Source organism: Centroberyx gerrardi, chromosome 5 (genome assembly GCF_048128805.1).
Source record: "Centroberyx gerrardi isolate f3 chromosome 5, fCenGer3.hap1.cur.20231027, whole genome shotgun sequence".
NCBI classification, from domain to species: Eukaryota; Metazoa; Chordata; class Actinopteri; order Beryciformes; family Berycidae; genus Centroberyx; species Centroberyx gerrardi.
Genome location: NC_136001.1, coordinates 23,741,551 through 23,767,701, shown reverse-complemented (window position 1 = coordinate 23,767,701; position 26,151 = coordinate 23,741,551). Strand labels below are relative to the sequence as shown.

Sequence of the window (26,151 nt, the reverse complement as noted above, 5' to 3'; positions counted from 1 at the left end):
GTGTGACGAGCCCCTTGCATAACATGGAAGATGTGAGAAGATGGGATATATTTGCGGCAGATTGCAAATTCAAGGAGGAACAGGCAAACGTTGTTGCTCTGGTAAGAGCAGGCTGAAGCTGTTGAGATGTAGACTGAAAAGGTGATTCTGAAATTTTGTTGTCATGAGAATAGATTGAGCAGTCAAAGGGGAGAAAAACTATTTATCTGAATAAAGCCAGAGAGTGATAGATGTGACTATAATATTAGATATCAGGTAGATATTAGTGATGTTGCAGGTGAAGATCTTCACAGGATATTGAGAGATGGATTCAAATCATGTTCAACATGGTTGTAAGTGCAGTTTGATTGTATTAAAATATATGATGGATTTAATGTGTGTGTGTGTGTGTGTGGGGGGGGGGGGGGGGGGGGGGGGGGCTATGCAAGTTATAAGGTTGAATCCTTATCGTGTTGAATTTCACAAAATCCACTAGATGGCAGTAATGCAACAAGTATGAAACTAACAGGCACAACACGTAAAAGAAGAAGATTCAAAGCCAGTGAAACCGGAAATGTCAACCTAGTTGGAGATCCATTATTGATCTGGCTGCGAAGTAGAAGGCATTAGCTCCACTTTTTAACATAACATGGATTGCTAATTGAAAAGAAGAAACAGTCACATAACCTCGCCAAAAAGCAACCAGCGAATATGACAAATGGTATGTTTATTGCATTGTGCGGCTAGCAGTGAAACTGTTGGGACTTCCTTGGGCGAATTGCTAGCGTTAGCATGGGAACTAGCTGTAGACGTGGCCCAGACTGTCTGGCAGCAGACTACTTCTTGTTAACTAACCTTTAACACCGTAATATCAACTATCTATCTTACAATTTCCAGTGCAGTGCACAGTTTGTAGTGCTTAATAAATAGCTAGTGACTTAAGACTACTTAATACTGGTGACCTACCGTTATTTTGTCAGGCTAATAATACAAGATAGCTTGCTAACTAGCTTTGGCCCGGGCTAATGCTAACTTTTCCTAGTGACGACTGACGACAGTACGCACGAAGCAAGAACACTGTCGGGTCAGGTTGGACTTGCACTAGTATGGCATTGACCAACTAGCTTTACAGATATTTAGGTGTTTCTGGCTGTATCCACCCTCGTACTGGTTACACTATATGTCTGCTACTAGCTTCACTGACTTGTCAACAGAGTGGACACACAGCTTGACACTGAGGCTAATCAATGGCTCTGTTGACGGGTGTTTGTTTAGAGTCGCAGTTCCTGGCCGGTGGACAGGTGCATTTGAACTCGTGCAACTTTTTCATATAGAGTATCCTAAGATATTGAAGTAAAAGTCGGTACAGTGGCCAGAGTTTACAAGGTGTGTGGCAAAGTCATTATAACCTTTTAAACAAACTTGCCGTTTGTAAAATAACAGAGCCCCTAACAAGACTGATGTGGATACTGAAGCTGAAGAAAGGTCCATTCACTCCACTATTCTTACCTCTAGGAGACACTTTATTGTCCCACAGGAGCAGGACTAGGAAGTCCTGGATCTCCTGCCTCTCTCTCTCACACACACACACACACACACACTCAAACCACAACAGAATATGATCTTGCCCAGCTTTCAAGTGGTGTAGTGTGACTTTGACCAGGCGCATTATGTGCCTTTTATGTAGTTATTTATGCAATTATATTTCTGTTGGAATAGCATTGTAATATAATATGCACAGTATTGAATTTTCTGTGATTGTTGTTTTTGTATGTCTTATTTCATGCAGCAAACTAATTTCTCTTGTATTAATCTGAGTGGAGAAGTTGAAATGCTGTTGATTAACATATCTGAAGCGGTCTCTTGACAGCTTGCAGACTGCTGTGCATTTGCTTCATTGTAAGGCAACTTAGGGAAGGCCATATGATACTATCCTCCCCTTCTTCCATAGTGTACTCTTTCGATGGCATCCTGGTCTTTGGACTGCTATTCATCTGCACGTGTGCATACCTCAAAAAGGTGCCTCGCCTCAACAGCTGGCTGCTTTCGGAGAAGAAAGGGGTGTGGGGCGTCTTCTACAAAGGTACGCATAATATGCATTAACAGTATACTCACCCTGAAAGCTGGAGTAGGTAGCTGGTGAATATTGCTGCCTCTCTTATGGTCCTGTAGATTTATGACAGTGTAGCCTGATGTTTTCTATGGTACTCATTTGCATGGTAGTATATCATTCTGTTAAACTCTGAATTGGGCCTCTATATGAATGCTCACCTTGGGTTATGGCACAAGAGATAGTAACATCAGATCCTGTCAGTTTAAGAATTCTGCTGAATTCCTATTCCTATTTTATCCCTATGGTATAGGACAGTCCATTCAATATGTGTGTGATTGAACAACTCTCTCAAAGCCAGAAACCAGAGAACTAATCCTTGAACATGAGGTGTCATCAAAATGTGAAATCTGGAAATGCTCCGCAAGGAATGAATTGGGAAAGATGGTAAAAATGTCTGTAGGAGCATCCAAAGAGATTTTCTGGGGAGATAGATACATGTTGGGGTGCAGAACTGATGATACAACTGTAGAATAAAGCACATTTAGGCATAAAAACTATCTGTGAGCCTACAAAATTAGTCTGTCATTGATTGTCTATGGAGCCACTGTGGCTTTTATATCTTGATGACATTAGCAGGATAGAGCCCTATGCTATGTTGTTTAGACAGCAGGCAAATCTGATTTGTTTTTCAAATCTAAAGTCTGACTGTCACTGACAGTCCACATTGTAATTTAAAAGTGACCAGATTGGATTTGTGTGTTTAAACAGTATAATTATTTGCTGTCATTACATCATTGGTTGTCATGGTAACAACGCAGGCATGTGCACGCTGACTAAAGGGACTTTGACATAGGATGGGAAAACTCCACCCCTGCTCTCTAAAACCCATTATTTCCAATGGCTTTGTACCGTGGAAGTCACATACACTACCAGTCAAAAGTTTGGACACACATTTTTCTTTATTTTTACTATTTTTCACATTTTAGAATAATGGTAAAGACATCAAAACTATTAAATAACACAAATGGAATTATGCAGTGACTAAAAAACTGTCAAACAAATCAAAACTATCTTATATTTTAGATTCTTTAAAGTAGCCACCTTGATGGAAAGGCAAAGGCTTTGGAAAGAAATTCATAGGCATCAAATTCACTATTTATATTTGTCTAAAAAACAAATTTCAAGCATTTAAGCATAAGCCTTTAGATCAAAATAGCTTTAAGATATGAAAAGCATTGTAATCAGGTGTGTCCAAATTTTTGACTGGTAGTGTACTGTGTGATATCAAATGTTGTGTTCGTAGTGATAGGATGGAAACACTGGAAATCCAATCTGAGTGGTCAATGAGTTGCATTCAAACCACTTATGATTTGTGATTTTACATCTGATCTAAGAAGATAGATTCTATGTGTTTTTTTCTTTTTCCGCTGTTCAGAGAACTTCAGGTTTTAGAAAAAATATCAGACTCGTATCAGATATGTGGAAAATTATATTTGAGCTGCCTGTCTGAACCTAGCCTTCTTTAGTTTCTGGCTTTTGGGGACATTTGTTCATGCTCACAAACAACTCAACTAAATAATACACATTTGTTTGTATAGTTTGCTATTCTCTCCTTGTTCTGTGTGTATGCCATTTTATCTGTAATTTTCTTGACTCATCCTTTTGATCCTCCATCCCTTGCTCTCAGCTGCAGTAATTGGGACGCGGCTTCACATCGCCGTGGCGATTTCCTGCCTGGCGATGGCTTTCTACTTGGTCTTCCTAAAATGAGAGGATCAGACTGGACTGGAAAGGACTGGACGGGTGCAGGCTGGGGATGGACTCACCGGAGTGGTCATGCGTTAATCCTTGTTGTGGACATCTCTTGGATTATGTGACCGATGAGGCCCTATCGCTGTGTGGACCCATTTGAAAGACAAGCCAGTGCTGCCCCCCTCTGGTGACTGGGATCATGACTTCTCCCTTCCTCTATGTCTGTGTACCGCGGACATGCAGGTCGTCCTGAATTCACCCTACAGATATGATAAAGAGGAGAGAGCCCGTTGGGTGACACGGTGTCATTTTATTGCTGGGTAACATCTTATTGTTGTCTCCAAACCTCCTCCATAATAATTTATATTGAAGGATGTAGAATGTGCAAGGGCAAAGTGCGAAGGGGTCAAATTCTGCATTATACCTTATACCTGTATAGAATATAAGAGTAACCTAACTGTATATATTTGAAAAAGTATGACCAAGAGAGATATACCAGAGGTTAAGTGTGATCAGACTAAAAGTGATCAATTCTGCTTGGTCACACCTATGCAGTTTTTCCTGTATCAGTTCCTTCAATCAAGGGGGGGAAAAGAGAAACAAAGCTAATATATAAAATTGTTCTTGTGTACACTTTATATTTTACTTTTTCGGATCTCTTACCTTTTCTTAACAGTGCTGTTAGGCTTCTCTGAGTCTCGTATTTTTGTTTCAGGTTTGAAGTACACACTTAACACTGGGGCACATTGTATTTACTCTAACTCAATGCATCCAACTGTACGGTTTACGTTTATATTTAGCCTCACAGATTGGTCAGTGTAAGTCACTTGAAGTAAAACTCCTGTCAACATTGCAGAGTGTTGCACAGAGAAGACTACAATAATTTTAGAAGAAGCATATTTAAATATATTACATGTGGAATTGGGTAACTGTGTCTGGCCTGCCTGAAGATTTAACTGCAATGCCAAATAGGGGTGATGCTTATCATACCGTCTTAATTAAACACTGTTATTCTGAGTCTAAAAATAATGAAGTTAAAGGATTATAGTCAAATCCCTTATCTGAGCTGTCACCTTATTTTTTTATTACTATACTAAATAAGAAAGTTATTTGGTGTTTTGGGGGGATTTTTCAGTAAAGCATTGATCAGACAAGATCTGTGTTTGTGGTGTTTTTTTTTTTTTTTACATATATATATATTTTTATAAAAGACAAAACAGTTGAGAGATTGTAAGTGGCATGTATGTGTTGGAGATTTATTATTTGACTCTTTGTTGCTGCATTGGTAATAGTTTAGGCCTTCTTTGATCATGACCTGGTTAGTTTCCAGTCAAATATTTCACATAACATCGATAAGATTGTTGACTGCTCTCATTTGAAGTATGTGTGTTACATTTGAACCGGTAAAACAACGTGTTCGCTGATTGATAGAGGGAAATTCCAACTAACATGCCCACAGTAGGAATTCTAGGATTTCCCCTACGTTCCAAATAATAACCTACTTCTCGCGAGACAACAATTGTTGTTGGGAGCGCGCACTGCCAGTGACGGAGAGCCGTGACAGAGAACCGCGACGCCCACGTTCACGTTTCCGCGCACCCAGCGAAACGAGAACGGGGGCGAAAAATCCAGCGAGCGTCCGTAGCTTCCTGACCTGAACGTGTCTTCTAGAGGAAGTTGCCTCCAAACCCGCGTCCAGCCCGACGTGCACGGGGGGTAATTTTGCACAACTGCACAGAATTTGCACAACTGGGAGGCTGAAGTCGCGTACTACTTCGGCCCGCCTCGATTGTTTTGAGTTGACTGGAGGACGCCCGCACGCCACACGGGAAGGAGAGAGAGGAGAGGGCAGAAGAAGTTTCGACTGGTTTGTTTGTCACTGCGGGGTCGGTAAATCCGCAGGAATGTCGCAGAAGGAGAGACCCCTTTTCTACCGACAGGAGCTCAACAAAACCGTATGGGAGGTCCCGGCGCGGTACCAGAACTTATCCCCCGTCGGCTCCGGTGCTTACGGATCCGTATGGTAAGCGTGTTGCAGAGTAGTACCGAGAACACAACAAATTGCACAATGCTATCGGTTGGTATAATGGCCAAACGGTTTCCCACAGAGGCCCGTACCTCTCCGCGAATTGCTTATCAATCTATAGCTGGTTGGTAAAGGATGACTCTGAAAGTAAAGGGGATACTTGTGCCTTTTGTTTACATTTCATACTTTCACCATAACAAATTGAGGGCACATCGTGCGCGCTTCGGGGTAACTCGCATTTCTTCGGCGGGTGGGGATTATTTTGTTTTTGTGCACATTTTGCCTCCTTGCCTAGTATCTCATTTGCTCGTAGCGTCGTGTAAACGGTGACACAATCGTACGTATTGTCCAGCAGGCACAATGGCAGCGTGAAGAGTAAGTTTAGATGCGTTTTATGCAGAATAAGGGCTATTCTCTCTTGAGTTCACTGTTTTTAGACTGTGGCGAAGAAGCCTCGACATGTTCCTGCTTGCATCATCTGCCAAAGTGGTGCCTCCACATGATGAGACAGGATTCATGGTCGTTTTATGGCGAGGATGCATTTACCAATACATAAACAGTTAACATCGATTAGAATAGTATTGTAGTAATATACGTATGGGACTGGTACTTTGAACAATGCACTTTTGGCCTTTCATTGGCACGTTGCATACATTGTGCACTTTCCAGTCGGGTGCAGACTGCAGAGTACCAGCAAGTCACGTGGTTTTCGGAAAGTAGGCCCCCTCGTCCATAGTGAGTGCTCTCTATAGGAACCCATCCGACGATGATGAGTCTAGAATGATGTCACCCTTTCGCCCGTTGTGTTACACCCATGACTCACAGTCCCGAGGTTAGGTAGTCGCCTCAGCAGTGACTCGGTTAGTCATCTCAAACTCACGGATCGCATCGTAACGTAATTGTAACTTTGGTGCTGTTAGTCTTTTCTTCTGCTCCCACAAGGTGACACCCGTCAATTGTGTGTGTGTCTCAGGCAGTGATGTAGTGGTGAATAAAAAGGTGGGTAAACTGACCTCAAGTTGGTCATCACCACAACCACCAGTAGAGACAAAAACTATTATATTTTCAGAAAGTCATTAATGTATGCATTTTCCTCTTAAACAACAATATCTTTATATAATTTACTTCAGTTTGATGCTACTTACTATGATGTGTACTAATACTATGCATGTACGTAATAACCATTTATGTCAGGCTAAAACGACGGGTAAACCATTTTCCATAAATAAAAAAGGTGTGTAGACTTGAGTTTCGGTGGTTTATCCTCCACTAAATCCCTGCTCTCTGGTTAATATCTTGGTGTAGCTGGCCTTGGTGCTCCACAATGATGACAAAAAGGGCTGACAGCATCATTCTCCCTATTTCCTGCTGCTACTCTATAGTTGCCTTTGGGGCATTTCCACTGTGTTGCCTGTAGTTCACTACACCCTGTGCCAGTGCAAGGAGCTCTCACATGTAAACTTATCTCTTGGAAACGTCCCATCCTGGTCACAAAGCCTTTGCAATACGATAGCTTACAAGACATTCTGCACGCAAAGTGGTCTAAATAGGAAGGTGTTATTGAAACTCTTCAGAAGGTATCAGAACAGTATTAATAACCTCATACTACCTGCATCAGCGTGTCACGGCTGTTGGTCAGCCTGACACACACTCAGTCAGTCAGCCAGTTGGGACAGTCTTTGTTGTTGCCACCCTGACTCTCCTCGGGCCCTCAGCTTGAACTCTGCCCAACTGAAAAGTATGGGAAGCACTATGTGTGTGTGTGTGTATTTTTTAAAAATATTTTCCTCATCAACCTGTCACTCAGAGGCAGGACGTCTGAGAAAACCACTACCACCTCCTCCGTATTTCTGACCTTTGTCTCCATTCTTCAAATGTCAGACTTGGAGGAGGTCCAGGATAGGTCAGGAAAGAAAGAGTTCAAAGTGAATGCTGCTGGCTGGGATTAGGTTATGGACTGTGCTGAGTGCCTCCGTGTTATTTGGTCTTGGTCGCTCAGCTGAGCAGAAAAAACAGGTGCCTTGCCTGCAGGCTTGCTGTACTTCTCTTTGCCTCACATGCTTGAATGTGACTTACTCCATTCAAATGTTTTATATATCTGTCCAGTCAGTGAGCAAGTGTTTATTTTGCCATCTTGCACGGGTGTGTTAAAGGACCACTTCTCAGTTTGCTTTCAAGGTGATTTCCTCTTCAGTGACTTCTTTGTCCAGCAGGAAATACAATACATTTTTCCAGTCAGTTTGTCTCAGCATGGATTCCTTGGTTGCCTCTTGGTTGCGTGCCTACTTGGGCCACAGCATTCTTTATATGTCCTTAAAGACGTTATAATATTGTGCTGATGAGACTGTGGTGTTGATGAGGCTATACTGGTGACATATTGCGCAGGTTCTGGCTGACGCACTTGGTTTTAACTTCAGAGAAATGTGCACTGACTTGTTAGCTCTCCTAACCACCAGGAAGCTTACGTTGAAAAAACCTGCAATCCAATATGACTTCAGCTCCAATTGTCATTCGAAGAACTATAATAGACTTGATGTCAGAAGAGTAGAACCCCTCATTTTGGCATATAGCAGATTAGGTCACAGATTAGGTTTTAGTGCCCCAGAGCATTTTAGCATTCGAAGATCACTGGTGACTAACCTTCATCAGTAGCTGAGCTGTACTCATCTGACAGTGTGTGACAGCGTGGCAACCTCATCTCAGTCAGTCATAACATAATGCTGACGCTTACTTGCCTCCCTGTTGATGCTGGCCTCTTAATGTTGTTCCTTTTACAGCCCACGTTTTTACGGCCCTTCGTTATTGCACTTAGGCTACATTCATTACAGACTAATTGGATGGTGTGTGCTTAGACGCATCATGTTTGTCCTGCAAATTAGCTGTAGCTTCATAGACTGTGTGTGTTGGTAGGTATTTGAGATTGCTTCTGTTGACTAAGTATGGGTTTTTCCTTGGAAGTGAGACACATTCAAGGTATTCTGAAAGGTTGGGACATACACTGGGTGTGGAAGATTATTTCCGACTTGCCGGGAAAAGGCACACTGCTTATCTTACTATTCTTATTATGGTTGCATTGCACTCAGGGCCATAAGTTTGTCTCTAACAAGCTGAGTGAGTGTCTGAGACTTTGTTTATAAAACTGTTATTGGCTGCTCTATGCACTCAAACATTAGACATTGTGTCACAACGCACCATACTGTCTGCTGCCCAAGTCTGAGTGCGTGAACAGTGCGTGTGAGAAAACAAAGATCTTGAGTTGCCATTCATGGGCAGTTGCAAGGTTGGCAACTCATATACAGCTCAAATCCCTCAATCAGCTGATAAAATATGGGCAAAGGAAATGACTAACTCTCTTCTCCCCCTCAACAAGTACTGTTGAGGTGCACTTCAACAAGGCACTTAACTTAATGGCCACAGAGCAGCTCAAGACCAGTTCAAGACAGTAGTTCTACTGAGTAGCTCCCATGTATGAATGTGTGTTACTGTCCCTCTCCCTCCTGATTGCTGTAAGAAACGTTCCTAGTCAACTGGTCTGGTTAAAGTAGGTTAGAAAAGAAGGAAAAGGTCTGTCTTTCATTTTCATCCCCTACATGGATAGAGAACGTAATAGGGGAAAAAAACAATACTTCATTTCACCAAAATGAAAAATGATTTCTTCATCTGATTTCTTGCAGTCATCCATTTGTGTGGCAGACAAAGTGATTGACCTGGAAGGAATGTGGTTTATCATAACTGGGCTGCGTTCCCTCAGAGATACAGGAAATGCAGCGATGTCACTCTCCATGGGGAGGCGAGGCCCATCTGCCTCGCTCTCTGCTGCCACCATACTGTCTTTGTGTCTGTCTCATGCATTATGATGTTACAGTCTGGTGTTACTGCGTTTATAGGTGTTTATTAAGAGTTGGATCCCAATCATCGATCAAAGGGGGGTGGAGGTGCCCCTTCCACCCTCTGCATGCTAGCTGGGCTGGGTAAAAAACTCTATTCTCTGATGATTTTATTTCGTCAGATTCAGAGTCGATTCTTTAAATCCTAGTACCGATACTTGAATGTGTAGCCTATGTTATTTTACAGTAATAGAATAAGAGCACATATAATTTTTAGCTTTTATCTTAGACTCCGCTCCTTTTGACCAAACCCCTCTCCACTGGCTCGACAGTGATGGACAATGGCAAATGCCATTAAACCAGCCTCAACAAGTCTCAAGGCAGATATGTGGGTGCATTTCGGATGTCAAAACAAAGCGGAGAGAAATTAACTTGATAAAAGCCACATCGTTTGTCAATTTTCTTTATTCGTTTTTTAAGTACTCACACGATGCAACAATGAACTTTACATGCTCACCTGACTAGACGCACTCGGATGTTGCTAAATCTGTGGATCTGAAGCAGTCACAACTGACACGCCCATGTGTTTCAAAAAACTTTCACTAATTGTCACTTTTTTTTCAAAAGCACAAACGTCACAGTGAGTTCAACACACAAATGCTCTTAAAAACCTGGGAAGAGGTGTTCCACTGTGCAGTATTATGTTGATATACCCTAATTAATAAAAGGGAAGTTTAAGTACATTTTATATATATATATATATAATGTTTCCTTGTTTTGTTTTTTTTAGATCACATGTAAAATATGCTTTCCTCTGGAATGAATTTAACTGTCTACTTTAGCCAAGTGGGCAATTCAAAATGGCAATCTAGAATCTATGCATCAGCCCGTAGTGTAGATGATTGTGATCAAGAATCAATTTTTAATCAAATCCTGACCCCCAGAATGAAAACTGAATAGTGAGATTCCCAAAGGTTCCCACCCATAATGCTTGCACACACTTTCTGTGCATGATGAGGACCAGAGCAAACATAGCCGTGCACGCTCTCACGTGTACAGCTTCAGTAGAATTGCAGGCCATGTGCTGATTCTGAGTTGACTCTGGCCTCGCTCTAATGAGTTTCATGCTATTAATAGATATGATGCATATTGAATCATTATCATCATTAACAATAAAGATGGTTATTGCTGTTGAAACATGTTTACATGTATGGGGGAAACAAGGTCAAATTGGTTACACACTTAATTACTGTTTGTAGACTGTGTTTGCTTAAGCTATATCTCTGTCATATAAGTTTTTTTTAATGCTTCATTGTAACTTCTCATTTGTTTTTCAAATGTACAATGCTTCGTGATAAGAGTAATGTTCTTTGGAGTGGTTTTACAAACAGACAGGGAAGTCAATAGGTTATGTCTTCAATGAATGTGAAGAATAAATTCTCACATGGAGAGCTGCGACACCAGACTGACTGGCAGGCGGTGTTAGCCCGCCTATCTCAAATGATGCAAACCTGCTGAGTCAGATTGACTAGAGGAATTTAAATAATTGTTTAGGAACTAGGAAATGGTGCCAATCAAGACCACGTCCAGTTACATGTTAACTGGAGATCATTTCAAACTGCCTGTAAAAATGACAAGGATTTTTGAAAATGTAAGCAGCCATGATCAAATATCTTTATACATGGACATTTAAATGGCTATAATGTGGCTCCTTTAATGTTTTCCAGAGTGTTTATCTGGCCGCAGAGAAATATGTTTGTGCACATTCAGGCTTTGGTGTCTTTTTCTAGACAAACCCCTCGATGATCGGAAGTCTGGATTTACTCCTGCCCCATTCCCAGTGTCTGGGGCACTGCGTGTTAAGAGTTTTTTTTTACCGCTCCCACTGGAACATCTAAACACTGTTAGTCTATTTCTCAACAAAGATTGTCTGGCTGTGTCTGTAAAGTGTACACACAGTATAAGCCTGCTGAATACAACAATACTGTGATCTAACCATGCTAAATACATTCAGTATGCTATTTACTTGGAGCAAGACAATTTCTAGTTTAGTGTCCAACGTTGTGTTCAGTTAATTATGTTTCCCATAAACAAATGGTTGATTTTCACACTCCTAGATCTGTTGTGCTGCACAATGGAGCTGATATTTGGCAACAAGTTCTGTCATGTTTCCCATACCGCCTCAGGCTGCAGAGTGTAATATGAAGTGAAACCAAGTGCTCAGTGTTATGCAATGATTTGGTTTGCTTACTGGATTGAGGCCACCTACGCACTCTAGTGGAACATCTCGTTCTCAGTTGAATTAAGGAACACTGTTTAAGAATTTGATATGAGAATTGTTATTGGCCTGATACAGTGCGTTTACTACTTTTGACGCAGGTCTTATCAATTTCTGACGCCGTCTGTGTTTGATGTGTCTCTCTTAGTTCATCGTATGACCTAAAGACGGGCCTCAAGATAGCGGTGAAGAAGCTGTCCAGACCCTTCCAGTCCATCATCCACGCCAAGAGGACCTACAGAGAACTGCGGCTGCTCAAACACATGAAGCACGAGAATGTAAGTCACCTGCAGCTCCCCCTGGCCTTAAAGCAATATTCCACTTAGTTTTAACATGGGGGTTATTTGGTACTTGACCGCCATGAAAACCATAATATAAACTAATCACCAAGATTGGATGCAGTTGGACGAGTTTGGTGAACAGATTCAACAACAGATCCTGCTACTGTGATTTTCAACTGACGTTTGGTCATATTTTTTAGAGCATAATTTCGGCAAATAGCATTTTTATTGATAGATGAGAACATAGCGGAGGGATACATGCCTCCGCTATGTTCTCTTCTATCTTCACAAACGTGTTAATTGTAAGTTTTCAGGCTATTTTCATGGCCTCATTCAAATGAATGGGAAGTAAAAATCTGAATGCTACAAACTCGTCCCAGCTGCATCCAATCTTGGTGATTAGTTTATATCATGGTTTTCATGGCAGTCAAGTGCTAAATAACCCCCATGTTAAAAGTGGAATATTGCTTTAAACCTCTGTCCACAGCACTTCACTGTCCACACTCGCCTTGTTTGACATTTCAGTTTTTCTGGCATCACTCTCCAGCATTTTTAACATTGCCACCGGATTGCTGATTTGAACCAAAAACTGCAACTTGGCCTGAGATCATCCACTGCTCACCTTGTTATGCTGACTGTATCCTTGTTGACTTGTAGCTAATGATGACATTTTACAGTAGAAAATTGGCTTTCTGTTTAGACATGCCCTCAGGGTGGTAGCTATGGTTATGCTGACCCACATAAGGGAGGAGTTTACAGGAAACTCTAAAACTAGAAACTTTCCCTGAAGACAGGAATCGAATGTGACCATTGGTGTTGTGACTATTCAACCAACAGTGTCAATATTGGTGTGACGTCAGGGTCTCCACTAGTCACAACAGGAGAGCAGGCAAATAAATTGTAGAACCATTTAAGTAAGTGTAAATCTGCTTTTGATTCAAGTAGGCACAATTGTGAACTCACACACACACACACACACACACTTGGCCTCAAACAAGGGGGAATCTGGTTAATGTGATCCCCTGTTAGTAGGGGTTTCCCAGGGAGAGATTAAAAGCATGTTGTGCTGGGCAGCTTGGTGAGCAGTGAGTCACCTTGTAGGTATTTCAAACATGTCGTCATGCTGCACAAAGTGTAGTCCTATCAGTTTTAGTGGTGGCTTTTCTCATTTTGTTGCTGCAGTGATTTTGGTTGACATCATTTTACTGTGGTAACGGCAACTGCTGTTACTCCCCTCCCACAATCACTGCTGTCGGCATGGTTTTCTGTGTCCCTGAGTGTATGTATAAATATTGCACATGTATATAAACACCCACACATGCACCTTCCCACACACAAGTACATACACACAATTCCTGGTTCCTTTTGTTGTAGCTAGAGTACAGCAAGGTGATAACACTGTGTGCTGTTGCTGCTTCTAGCCTCACTTACTCTGACCTAATTGCGGGGACGCTCATGAGTTATGAAATGGCATTGGTTGTGATCTGTCAGGCTGAAGTACAGATGGTGGGTTTCTGTGTGCCGTGGGGTGCGAGTCAAGTGGTCACTGGTGTATATGAGTGTGTGAGTAAGTTTGGAAGCTTCTGTTAGTGTACATATTTTTAATACAGTCTATGTGTTAGAACCATTTTTTGTTTGTGAGGGGAAAAAAGGAATTGCACATTGTAAAATAGTTCACTCAACACCATCTGGGCCTGGGCCGGTTTCGAACCCAGGACGTCGCGTTTACATGATACTCGCTTTAGACCACTGAAGTACATTGCATGGCAGTAAAGCCAAGCCATATTGAAACAATCCAGCCCTCTCCTTTTGTTTTGACAAAGTTCCATATGAAACTTCATATCTCATGCCAAAGCACAACTTAAACTGGCTGCAACTCTGTCCACACAGTTCAACGCTTACACAACATTGCCTTGCCTGGATCCTGCTGTCTATTCAAGCCCTTATTTCACCACAGGGACAGCTTGAACAGTGTGTTAAGCAATCCTGGAATTGGAATTGGAATGTTGCATGATGCATTGGTGCTGGTGAAGTGCCTCGGTGCATTCATTTGAGAAACGGGTCTGTAGCGGAACCAGAGTTTTGTTCAGAATCAGTACTTCTTGCCATATTTTCTGTCTTCAGGAAGTATAACAGTGTCTCACAAACATACATCTGCAAAAAACGTCTGACCAACATAACATAAATCATAGTACAAACGTATTTATTTACACACACACACACACACACACACACACACACACACACACACACACACATACACACACACCAGTTTTGTTATGATTGATGAGCATGTTGTTGTCAGTCTCTGCTTATTGCAACAGAAAAACAGTTGCCTTTCTTGATAAAGCTTTTTCCTCTCTAAACCATCTGCATAAAGTGTGAATAAATTGCCTCCACTTGAATACCCTTTATGCATTACATAGGAGGGATTCTGTGTTTTTCTGTGAGATTATCCTTACACTGTTGCCAGGAGACTCCCTGGGTTTTTGATTTTGGAAGGCCTGAGTGGACCAATCAGCTGTTTGTTTTGGCTCAGGCCCACCAATAAGCTGTGGGATTGTGCCCTGTGTGGGCGGGCTGCTGCTGTGTTTTTACAACACTTGCTTACCCACCTCAATTTCTCTCCAGGGGGCGGGGGCGGGGGCGGGGTTGGCACTGATGGCTGCGTTCTACCAGCATGCATGCATGTGTGCATGCGCGCACGTGCACGCACACGCACATACACACGCACACACACACACACACACACACACACACACACACATCCTTCTATGTGTTTTCCATATCTTTGTTGCCCGTTATCTCTCTTTTTTCTTGCTCACTGAAACCATACAAAACAAGTTTATGTAATGTGCACATAATCATTATCTAACATACTCTTACATACGTGCAGAATATTATATTCTATCGCTTGATTCACACATTGTTTTTTGGTGTTCTCTGCTCTACATGGATTTCCTGTTGTGCAATCATAAACTGACTTCCCCTTAGGAGTACTTGAAAAAGAGAATAGGGTAGAAAATCCCACAAATGACGTGTACGCACATTGAAAGAAACATTAATACATTTCAGCTGCCAAACTTTCATCAGAGTGCATAAAGTAAACAAGCTCAGGACTTAGGTATTGGAAACAACCGGCCATTGTTGCAACAATCATACGAAAACCAGACACACGTAAGTCATTCTGATATGACTACTTTTGTGCCCTAAATAAATACTTTCTTTTGTTCTCACTTAGGCAGATCATTAACCATACTACTGGTGCTTATCCTAACTAACTGCAAAAAGCATCAACTCCATGCAGACATTTCTCCACAACTTGTTCACTACCTCTCCTCCCTGGAATCATATCTATTACAGCGGTTATTATCAGTCCCACACATTTGGTAAAAGCTGTTTATATAAGATTGTAATCTGTGCTGATCAAGAGGTGCTTCACAAGAGAAAGAACCACTTGGTAACTGAAGTTAGCATCCTTAGAATCTGTAATAGTGTGATTAGACACTAGTCTGCTTGTTTGACTAAATAAGACATTTTTTCGTAGTTACTTCATAGAACTTTATCTAGTAGGTGAACAGTGGTGACAGGATCATATCAAGGTCAGCAGGCAGTATTCTTATTTCCATAATGCCTACATCACTCAGTTGAAAATTATAGACTACTGTCCTCACCGACCAACAGCAGCTGGTCACTCTAATATGAGGACTGAAACAAAACTACTAACCACTAATACTGTTTGTGGTAGTAAAGGCGTATGTCTTGATAGATGAGAAATCATCAAAGGAAATTGGCCGTTTGGTTGTTTAACAAACAACCAGGAGTGTGAATGAACACTCCTGGTTTTTGCTGATGTTTTTGCTGAGATTTTGCTTATGTTTTCTGACCTTTGACCTCTGTTTGCCTTCAGGTGATTGGTCTATTAGATGTCTTCACGCCGGCGACAAGCTTAGAGGAGTTCAATGATGTGTAAGTTACTTTCTCTCTTTGCCTCACTGCTCTCTTTTTGTCTCTCCTCTGTTTCTCTGATTCCTGGGTGTTCCTTTTTTCAGTCTCGTTCCCTACCTCTTCTGTCTCAGCCACTCCTATAGCTTTTGTTTCCCTTATTCTCTCTCACAATGAATCCATTCATCTTAGTAGATGGCTGCAAGATTAACACGAAAGCATAGCTACAATTATGTAGTCGCATCATAATCCTTTAGTTCATAAGTTCACGTGAGTCTATCATGTGGCGAGTTTTACCGAGATGAATGTAGGGTGAACACGTGCGCTGTGCACATTATAGCCAGTCTCCATGGTAACAGCCATTTGGCCGTCTCCAGGGGTGCAGGCTGTGTGCGCGAGCACAGAATACTCAATCAGTGACCTTGAGTTCTCTGCAAGCCGTAGCGTCATCAGCATGTTGCGCTCGTGAAAATGTGTGAAGCAACTGCACACACACAGCACTGAAATTGAATAACAGCTGAAGATGTGACACTTCTTCTCTTTTGTCTGCAAGCAGTAAGAAAGACAAAACAACGGTAAAATAAATCCTTCCAGTGCACTCCAGTGGCTCATCCTGGCATGCACATGCTGCCAGGCCATATTGGTATCTTCTCGTAATATGGAAGATCATGCAAATATACCATGCACATACAGACACACACTAATTTTAGCCAACAAGGAATTGCCTAGTCCAGCTGATCTATTGGCTGCATGCCATAGACATTCCACTGTCAAGAGACAATTAGAGACTTCTATGGAACAGATGAGTAAAACAATCCTCCTAACAGGTTACTATTGCTGTTGCACGTTCCCACCCTCTTCATATCAGTTGCACTGGCTCAGCTTTCTTCCCCATTCAGGGTTTCTTATCTGCATGAATTTAGCATGAACCACTAGCTATGACCGCATGGTTTCACTTCATAATCAATTAGCAATAAAATAAATGTATATTGCACTTTTAAAAACAAAGTTACAAAGTGCTTTATAAACCATAAGACAACAATGAATAAAAGAACACTAAAACAGACATGCTTCAGAATTTGGATACAGCAGAGTTTATTGTCCTCTTTATGTTTTTATGAAATTAATCTGATTGGCTGTGGCTGTGTGATCTGCAGGTACTTGGTGACCCACCTAATGGGGGCGGACCTCAACAACATCGTCAAGTGTCAGAAGCTGACTGACGACCACGTCCAGTTCCTCATCTACCAGATCCTCAGGGGGTTAAAGGTCAGCTTATCTTCCACCACACCTGGGTCTGTGAGCATACCAACATATTTCAGCAAGCCACACACCCACTGAACGCTCCCTTACACCCTGCTGATCAATAGGCTGTTTTACTCAACTGATTTGAAAATGATTGAAAATGGTTTATGTTTAGCAACCTACTTCTCCAACATCAGTATACTGAAACTGCATAACATCCTACAGTTTTCCAGTTTGCTCAATTTCTGATGGGATACAAAAAACCAATGTTTGTTACCATGAATGTTTGGTTTGCAGAATCCTCTCTAGAACTCGGCTTCTGTTTTAGACGAGGTCGAGGATTTCTGTGTGTTTATGCAGTAGGCCTTTATTATTGCCCATGATAAAATCAAGTATAAAACAATAAGCTGGTGCAGTATTTCACGAACAGGGCTTACTTTTAAAGAGTCATTTCCGTGCCATATTATTTTGGCTGTTCTCCATCTGCTTTCCTTTCAAAGTTGAAACAGGTGCAGGTTTAAAATTTGGCACAAAGAAAGTGGGGAGCAGGGGAATAGTTGGCAGAAACTGGAGTAGTGTTGGTAACTCCTGTATCTATGGCACAAGATTGCACACACTAACATTTACAATTGAAATGAACTACTAGAAGGAGCAAGCAAGCTATGATGTCAATATAAAAATAGCAAATCATATGTAGTAGTGTGAATTACTAGTAGTGATCATGAGCTTGTATCTTTGACCATGCTGTAGCCAAATATTTTAAAACTTGAATTTGACACAAGATTTTAAGTTTTTCTTTTTTTTCCCCCACAGTACATCCATTCTGCAGATATCATCCACAGAGTAAGTTACGAACCTCCCTACATGTGCATGAATACACGTGAGCTCTGAAGTAGCTCTAGTAGATCAGAGAACACATGCTGTGTATTGATCAAACCTCTTAGAGCGGTATCAGTTACAAGTTCCTTTTGACCACCTCACTCATTATGTTCAGACGGCTAAAATGATACCACATCAGCCGTCCTAGTTGGAGGCGTTCGATAAGCATAGACAGAGGGAAGTCTACACCCAATGGCCGATTAAAGAAGCTACGTGCAATATGCACAACATGATAATGTTACCACAATACCTCTCTGTTGCTACTATGCCCTCCTCTTGACGTCTCCTTCCCGCCTTTTTTCTGGCTCACTCTCCAGGACCTGAAGCCCAGTAATCTCGCTGTGAATGAAGACTGTGAGCTCAAGGTGAGAAAAGGCTGCTATAGTCAACTTAGAGATGAGGTTCATCATATATTGGATTGGATTGATTGTGGAAGGGATGGTGTTTATTCATGTATGTCCTCATCTCCCTCTCTCTCTATATATATTTCTCTCTCTATCTCTCTCACACACACAAAAACCCACTCCCATGTATCCCTCAGATCCTGGACTTTGGTTTGGCACGGCACACAGATGATGAGATGACGGGTTATGTAGCCACCCGGTGGTACCGAGCCCCAGAGATCATGCTCAACTGGATGCACTACAACATGACAGGTACACACACACACACACACACACACACACACAGCTTCAAAGGTTATTAAGACTGAAATTAAATTTAACATGATATCATACACAATTTCACAAACTTGAAATTGTATTGAAATGGCTCTCTGACATCCATGTGCGATTAAGATGAAAAAGCTGCTACTGGATTCACATTAATCTGCATTATGCTGTTAAAAGACTTCAACTTGAACTCAGCCACTGAATAGGATACAGACAAGTTGTGTCCTGTTCTAGACTATTCACTGTGCTATTTGTTGTATGTTTCTTTTTCCCTGTGTTACAGTGGATATCTGGTCGGTGGGCTGCATCATGGCTGAACTACTTACCGGACGAACGCTCTTCCCTGGCACAGACCGTATCCTTCCACCACTGTCATTGCCTTGCAGAGGTGAAAATAGCCTCTTAGAGTCGACCCCTGTAGATGTCCGGTAGACCTTGAAGAGCTAGTAGATGGATTTTAAAAGATGTCGTAGACTAGTGGATCCACGTGGGCCTTCAAGTTGAAAGCGTTGACTTGCACAGTACTGACTTGCGATTAGATCTACAGAATGGCTGAAAGAGATCCACTGTCCTCTGCACTGCCGGACTCTCACACAAACTGCTGCTTTGCTGCTAATGCCACAGTTTTTCACGCAGATATACTCACTTATTTTGTGATGTTTTGTATACTGCATTGTATGTCTTTGTATGAAAACCAATTGGGGACTTTACAGCCTCATTGTAACAAGCTTTAGGTTGTGAAGAAATATGCACTTTTAAGTGAGAGCCAAGTTTAGCACATTACTGAATATTTACTGAGCATATCAGAATTGTCAAGGAAGGGTGTGTGTGTGTATGTGTGTGTGTGTGAGTGTGCATGAGCATGAGTTAACAGTGAGAGTCCCCTGTGGTCTATGACTCAACGCTGCCCACTGTTGTCTCCGCTGCTTCTCCATAAAACAGTACACCTTCCTGTTTCCCACCCACAAGGCCACACATGCACAGCAAAAAAGCATAAAGCTATGTTTTAAGACAAAAACGCACACTTATGAATACTCTCTGTAATTAGGACACACTGAACACACACACACACAGCAACACAACCTCAAATATAGACATTGGCACACACTAGCCAGGGCCCCTGAAAGATCAAAAGCATGGGGTGGTTGTTACATAATGTGTTTGTATGTCCTGTCCTGCTCTAAATTACCAATCAAGCCATCCACTCCTTTATCACATGCTCTGTGTGTGTGTGTGTGTGTGCCCTCTCACTATCTCTACATTACTTAGAGATAGTGGCAGAGCTACCCACCTACAAAGCTTATTTGACCATACACTTCTTTCTTTCTTTCTTGTAATATTATATGTAGTAATAATAACATTATAGTTACTAGATAACATCTTTCACCCGCCATCTAGTGATCATCATAACTGCTCATAACTTCTGCTTTCTCGCCACTGTGTGACTACTGCAAACCTCTGGCTCATTACAAATGCAGCGAATGCTAGTGATAAGAAGCAAGTAAGAGTTTGGTCCTATATGTGTTTCCGTTCTCATGGGATAAAAGTTCATGTTAATTATGCAGAGTCCCAACCTTTTATATTACCATCACTCACTGTATTCTAGACTGGACAAGGAATGGCATTATAGGAAAATTACTAGTTACCGCTGATGGGTGAAGTTAGGTTGATATTTAAATTATGGTGTCACTGTCAGGTATTACTTGCTGAAAGGATCTAACTTCAGCTGAGTTTAGAGTCTTAATGCGTATGCGTTCTGCGACCCTCTTGTGATACCAATGTGCATCTGCAGCTAATGCAAGGGTGACAAGCACACCTACATCAATTTTCCAAGGATTGCACCATTTTTTTTACCTAGTTTGAAGGTTTTTGCACCTAGGCAACTACAGGTACTTGTTATCTGGCTAATATGTTTGCTGTAGTGGAGAGCAGCACATAATAGGAAGACACTCTAGCATCAACGAGTCACTTTCACACTATCTGTGAGCAGTTCTCGACAGCTGTGCACACCGCATATAGTATGCACAGAGACTCTAGAGAAATAGAGAAATACTATTTAGCTCACTGTTGGCCTTCATTTCTGTTATGTCTCGCCTGCATATTGCATTATTATAGGCATCGTGGTGTATTGAATGCACAATCAACTAACATAGCATGACATGGTCTGAGGGAAATGCAGATGCTTTTGCTTATGCTTTTGCTTCATTAAACCGCACCACAGACAATCCTGCCCTATTGAATAGTTGTATTCATGAGCCTAGTTGGGAATCTTTCAACCTTTATTCAGTGGCCTATGTTGTAATTGTTCAGTATCAGTTCTGCATTGCAGTTTAGTGCACAGTAGAGATAATGAAATCCACTTTTGAGTTGTTAATACTGTGGTTCACGTTCTCCTAACTTTTGAAGGAATGAAAGAGGACATTCAGGCACACGTTATAGCTTCTACCTCTCCCCCCTCTCTCCCTACCTCTCAAATACCCTCCATCCCTCCTGTTTTCCTTTATGTGAGCGTGGTAGACATTGATCAGTTGAAGCTTATAATGATGCTCGTCGGAACCACAGGGCCTGAGCTCTTGATGAAAATCTCTTCGGAGTCTGTGAGTGTCAATCACAATCCCTCTCCATTTTGTTCCACTGTCCCTCTTGCTTTACGTTTGGGTTGCCTCTGTGTTGCTGTGGCATGAGTTAGTCAGTCTTTTCTATGACTTTGCACTAGCACTACTACTTATACGCTGAACCTGTTTTGCTCTGAAGATGTGAACTATCTCAACGGCTTTATCTGCTCTCCAGCATGAGGCTTTGATTTCCACTTCTATCCAGCACATATTGTGAACTCCTATAATCCACCAATGTTTTCGCGGGACAAACTGTGAGACCCCCGGTGGCAGTGCTGGGTTACAGTGTCTGGACTGTCTGAGTAGACCCAGCACACATCTGTCTTCCTCCCTCTTATATTCTCCTCATCTTCACCCTGTCATTTGTTCCCTCTCCTTAGCCCCACCCCTCCCAACCCCCACCCAAACAAACTCAACCACCCTAACCAACCATACTGTTGCCCCTTGACTCAGAAGCTATAGATATAAACCAGCTGCAGCAGATAATGCGCCTGACGGGGACGCCCCCGGCCTCCCTCATAAGCAGGATGCCCAGCCATGAGGTGAGACCGTCCTCCGCCTTCCCATGTGCCTTGGCTCCTCCCCGAATGGAACGAGGGCCGAGCTACAGCCGTCCACCAATCATCACCCACATTCATGTTTTACATCCAAGACAGACAGATATCGTTAGTCTTGATATAATGTTTTGAAACATTCTTTCGTCATCTGCGTACAGGCTGACTTTCCTCTCTTACTCTCCTCTCTCTCCACCAATTCCCTGTTTCCTTTCTGGCTCACCATACTTGTCCTCTCAAGGCTTCCCAGAGTGCTTTGCCAGTGCAGTGTATTCTGATGTGTCTGTCGCCTCTCTGATGTTTTTTTACTTAATCACTCATCAGAATGAACTCGCACTAACATTAGATATTTAAGATGAGAGATCTTTGATCATTCTGGATGATGCGTCTGATCTAGGTGTTAACTAACCATGTAAATCCACCTGCTTGAAGCATGCCTGATTGGTACAGTTTACACAACTTGGGAGTTATTTAATTGCTCCTGTTACAACAGGCAAATCCAATTAATCAAATAAGTATGTCAAAGGATTCTAAATAGGTTTTTGCCCATTTTGGTAGCATTTCTCTGTCAAAGGTTCAGTACTTTGTGTTCTTTTTCACAGGCAAGGAACTACATCAACTCACTTCCCCAGATGCCCAAGCGGAACTTTGCTGATGTGTTCATCGGCGCCAACCCCCTAGGTAACTCTTTACTGACTTCTCTGTTCAGCATCATGCAGTATTCATGCTGCACCTGGCTCTCTGAGTCCCTCTAGTGGTATTTTAAGCCATTTGGTGAGGGGTATCTTTAATGACTTGTTGGTCCCATTCAAATGTGCTGCAGTCTTTGTGGAATTGCTGGTCTGACAGCTATTTAACAACACATCGCTACACCTGTCCACTTATGTTAGATCTGAGATTCTTTTAAGGGATGGATGCATGTTTTAGTTGATTCAGCAACAGCTTCTCAATATTAACTTTTTCTGCCACTCTATTTTTTATGATTTTTTTTAAACACCCTAATTTTTTCCTCATCTTCTGTCCCTCTTTTTCTTGTTTATGTCCTTTCTTTGCTCTCTGTCTTGCTCTTTCTCTCCCACACACACACACACACCATTGTCTCTTCATCCTTCCTGTGTTCAAGCGGTGGACTTGCTGGAGAAAATGCTGGTGCTGGACACAGACAAGCGGATCACAGCGTCTGAGGCTCTGGCCCACTCTTACTTTTCTCAGTACCACGACCCAGAAGACGAGCCTGAAGCAGAGCCGTATGACCAGAGCTTCGAAAGCCGCGAGCTGGAGATTGAGGAATGGAAGAGTAAGTTTGCAGATGGTGGGCGGGTGGGCCGTACATTTTTAGGGATAGCCTGAACTAATACTTTTTTTAATTGATAATTAAATACTCATGTTTTATTTTAAATTATAATATACCATACATCCCCCACTGCTGGAATTTCTGAACCGTTGGGCTGAAGAATAGGCCGATTTTTGCATTTTGTGTATCAAATAGATTGGTTGTGGAATGGTTTGAAAATAAGTGATGAAAGTGATGAAATATTATACCCTGCCTTTTTTTGTCTCTTAGGGCTAACCTATGAGGAGGTACTCAGCTTTGAGCCGCCATCGTTTGACGGAGACGAGATGGAATCCTGAGGAGGCGTTTCTTCTTGCATCCGTCTCTTTCCAAGAAACACTTTATGAGGACTATCAATCTCATTTGACTATCCACCACTCTCCTCACACACGCACACAACCATGACATTCAAGTGCCTGCCGTCATTCATTTCTGGGGCTCATGGCGATTTCAGGGGTTAAAACCGGCATCCTGCTCACCTGGGCCCCCACCTTGCTCTTTTTGTTATCTTTGCTTGCCGCACACTGGGCTGAGGCAGACTTATTTTCTTTATCATTTTAGTGTGTTCTTTTTCCTCAGACAGCATATCATATTTATTGTTTATATTGTGTCCCCTCTTTGACTCACAAAAATTGTAATCGCACATCAGCTGAACCACTGACTGGTATTTTATTAAGAGTCACAATTCTTATCCAGCAGTTACGACTACATTTAAAGAAAAAAGTTGGATTGAAAGGTTGGAAACGGTGATATGTCTAAAGCTTATCCTCCCCACACAGTAAAATTATATGCTAGATGCTTAGAATTATGTAAATGTATATATGACTGCACATTTGTAAATAAATAAGTGCTCCAATGATCGTAGCAGTTAGCATATTCGTGTAAAAGTAATAATTGGATTTTAGCCTAAAATGGCAATTGAAAGACATGTAATTTAATAAAAATATATGTATAGAGTAGGCTGAATCTGTAAAACAAGAAACTGACTTTTTCGGTGGCACAAATTCAAGGCTTCATGTGTTTCTTAGTGTTGGATGTGAAGGCTTATAATGTCTACTGTTTTTTTGGGGTTTTTTTTTTTTACGGAAGTAGAGTGTGGAGATTTGCACATTTTGCTTATGTGTCCCTTTAGACTTATTTTGCCTGCTTAACCTCTTTCTGCTTCCACTCCTTTCCTCAGTATCAATTCTTTCTTAAACACTTCCGTTCTGCTCCCAGATGAATGTTTTAGAAAACAGTCACCATTATCACAAACTATCACTTAAGCATGATGAAGCCAGATTTGGCTTATTGTTTTTGAACATTGATGTTTCCCATCACATCAACTGACAATGTACTTTAATCATATATTACATTTTTAAAATACATTACTATTGTTTATTGAATGTGGGGGCACCAGTCTGCCCTGTATTTATGATCTTTTATGTCATTTGTATATCAATGTAAAAGAGAATATTATTTGTCAGAATTTAAGTTTCTTTTTATTATTTATGGAGAGTTTACTATATCAGAAACCAAACCTATCATCAATAATCTCTCTTATGTCAGCTTAGCCGTGGTGACTGCAGTTACTGCTTGTGTATCAGAACTAACACTTCTTGTTATAACTATATGTACAATTGTGGCGGATGACCATATTGCTGTCAATCAACTTGACAAACTGCACTCCTAATTTTGCAGTTGTTTCTCATCTATTCCAAATGTGCAGAGTTTAATGTATTTATTTACTTTATATTCCCTGAGCTACTGTCCTCTGAAAGTATCCCTATAAGCATTTCCAAATATTTTCAAAGGACAGAAGTTCAAGGAATCTAAGGAAAATAAACATATTATATAGTATGTTAACATTTTGCATTGACTGAGAAACCACTAAGAAGTTACAAGTGTTGACTGAGCTGATTCGGAGAAGTGTTCAACCATTTACTATCAATACAATGGTTTTGTGTATGTGAAACATTTTAGTCTGCAGATAATTTTTGGGCCTCCAAGTAGCTTTACCCATCACATACAAGCTATATCCACAGTTGCCATGGCTAATGTCAAGCAAACAATACCGGTGTCTTCAAAATTTTATCAGCAATGCTTTTTTTTTTTTTCAGTTAGTGCTTTTTCTAATGTATGATTTTACTCCTTGTGTGTTAAATCAAGAGTTGATGTTATTCTGTGATTCTGTAATACTTGACTGTTTTTTGAGTAATGCTAGAACCATATTATTCATTTGCTGATTTGCGTAGTTTAGTATGGGGGTCGGTTCCATCATTAGTTTTATGGCACATGTTTGTGGGAAGGAGTGTACGTTTACTCACTGGATGCTGAAGGTCAATGCTGAAGCCTCATACTTTGTAATTTTACCACAATGGCATAGGTTAGGTAATATATTTATCTTGTCAGTTAGGCAATTCCCAGTGTCAATACAATGTTGTTTTGTTTATTGGTTGTTTTCTTTGGTTGAGATGCATTCACATTGGAACGGACTATCTTTTTACTATGTTCTATACTACATTCTGTACCAAGACAGCAGGCCAAGCCACCTGTAAATACCACCATTAGAAAATAAAGGCTACTATTTTTCAAACCTGTAACTTGTATTACAGTGCATTTTAGTCAAGTCTCTGTATCTACCACATTTGTATCAGGCTGTATGTGCATGCTCTTACCAGTAGGCGGCAGAATAACACAGGCAGAGCAAGGTCTCTATCACTATGATGCAGGG

The 26,151-nt window shown here is 41.4% G+C and overlaps 2 protein-coding genes across 3 annotated transcripts; both read left to right on the top strand.

Annotated features, from left to right (window-relative positions):
• Nucleotides 1-558: 558 nt before the first annotated feature.
• tmem167b (transmembrane protein 167B) lies at nt 559-4,933 on the top strand. Its single transcript, XM_071894514.1, has 3 exons — nt 559-700; nt 1,931-2,062; nt 3,720-4,933. The coding sequence occupies exons 1-3, from the start codon at nt 691-693 to the stop codon at nt 3,800-3,802; spliced, it is 225 nt and encodes a 74-aa protein (XP_071750615.1). The 5' UTR covers nt 559-690; the 3' UTR covers nt 3,803-4,933.
• Nucleotides 4,934-5,405: 472 nt separating this feature from the next.
• LOC139907966 (mitogen-activated protein kinase 14A) lies at nt 5,406-26,020 on the top strand. Of its 2 annotated transcripts, none has more exons than XM_071894508.2 (12): nt 5,406-5,807; nt 12,064-12,193; nt 16,107-16,165; nt 17,299-17,410; nt 18,200-18,229; nt 18,583-18,630; nt 18,807-18,921; nt 19,220-19,291; nt 22,014-22,093; nt 22,708-22,786; nt 23,229-23,402; nt 23,670-26,020. In XM_071894508.2, the coding sequence occupies exons 1-12, from the start codon at nt 5,689-5,691 to the stop codon at nt 23,735-23,737; spliced, it is 1,086 nt and encodes a 361-aa protein (XP_071750609.1). In that variant the 5' UTR covers nt 5,406-5,688; the 3' UTR covers nt 23,738-26,020. The 2 variants fall into 2 exon arrangements, with proteins under 2 accessions (XP_071750609.1, XP_071750611.1); XM_071894510.2 differs by lacking the exon at nt 22,014-22,093 and adding an exon at nt 21,454-21,533.
• Nucleotides 26,021-26,151: the final 131 nt, after the last annotated feature.

Bases quoted from the DNA above. Each gene is read 5' to 3' on its own strand.
- tmem167b (XM_071894514.1), top strand. The intron at 2,063-3,719 runs GTACGCATAATA...CCTTGCTCTCAG, and splicing joins GTGGGGCGTCTTCTACAAAG to CTGCAGTAATTGGGACGCGG.
- LOC139907966 (XM_071894508.2), top strand. From the start codon at position 5,689: ATGTCGCAGAAGGAGAGACCCCTTTTCTACCGACAGGAGCTCAACAAA. The intron at 16,166-17,298 runs GTAAGTTACTTT...TGTGATCTGCAG, and splicing joins TTAGAGGAGTTCAATGATGT to GTACTTGGTGACCCACCTAA. The intron at 18,922-19,219 runs GTACACACACAC...CCTGTGTTACAG, and splicing joins GATGCACTACAACATGACAG to TGGATATCTGGTCGGTGGGC.